This window comes from Etheostoma spectabile, chromosome 9 (assembly GCF_008692095.1).
Source record: "Etheostoma spectabile isolate EspeVRDwgs_2016 chromosome 9, UIUC_Espe_1.0, whole genome shotgun sequence".
NCBI classification, from domain to species: Eukaryota; Metazoa; Chordata; class Actinopteri; order Perciformes; family Percidae; genus Etheostoma; species Etheostoma spectabile.
In genome coordinates, this window is record NC_045741.1 from 5,426,747 (window position 1) to 5,427,684 (window position 938).

The 938-nt window shown below is 39.2% G+C and overlaps 1 protein-coding gene across 2 annotated transcripts in view; it reads right to left on the reverse strand.

The window, feature by feature from the left end:
- LOC116696189 (nesprin-2) overlaps window positions 1-938 on the reverse strand; it is a gene marked incomplete at its 5' end in the record, with an annotated part of 139,700 nt that overhangs the window by 115,851 nt on the left and 22,911 nt on the right. For both annotated transcript variants that reach the window (XM_032526998.1, XM_032526997.1), the window contains 1 exon segment: window positions 487-663. In XM_032526998.1, coding sequence (XP_032382889.1) covers window positions 487-663 — 177 coding nt within the window.

Here is a 938-nt window from a genome sequence, read left to right on the forward strand (position 1 = left end):
TGCTTGTAAATTAATTTCCAGGCCAGCAGAGCTTGTTTATGAAAATTCAATAACTTCACAGGTAATCTATCAATTTTATAATCACAAGTTAACAGAAATTTGAGACCACCAACTAAACCAAATACATGTTTAGGGAAAGTATTCCAAATACATCCTTTTCTTCAATCAAATTAGTTAACCATTTCACCTTGAAAGTAGACCATCATGTCTTCTAATGTTGCACAGGATGTCTTTTCTTAAATAACGGCATCTGTTCCTCCAAATAAAGTCGAATAAGATTTTATCAAATTTTTTGGATATTACAGATGATGACACGATGCTTCAGAGAAAAGGACGTTTCATCCCTCTAAAAACACATTACCTCTCCCCTTGCATAATTTCCTATGTCTCTGCCATGCTTCCATGATGGGATGGACTAAGACGCATGGAGGGAAGCAAGTGGAGGAAACGGAGATGCAATTTTTAGTTTGCTGTTTGTTTTCTGACCTGAGAGTTGAGAGTTTGTTGCAGACTGAGCCACTGATGCAGGAGACGGCCCTGCTCCTCTGCACACTGCATGTGTTCATGACGCCTTCTCTGACCCTCCTCAGTACTGCATGTCTGTAACGGCTGGCTCACATAGTCCAGTGTGGCCTGATGGGCCGACATCTCTGTCTGAATCTCCTGAGAAAAATGTCATGGATGGAGAGAAAGAGAGAATCAGTCAAACAGATAATAACAATAATAATAATAATAATAATAATAATAATAATTGTAACTGATATAGCACCTTTCACAGAACAAAGTCATTAAAGGTCCAACATGTTATATATTTACTGTAATAAATCCAAAAATGACCCCAGTGCATCATCAGATATTGATCCACTCATCGAGGCTTAATCGGTTGCACGTTTGCCGAGCCGGGATGAACAGGTGAAGCTATGTCAAGCCAGGTGTAG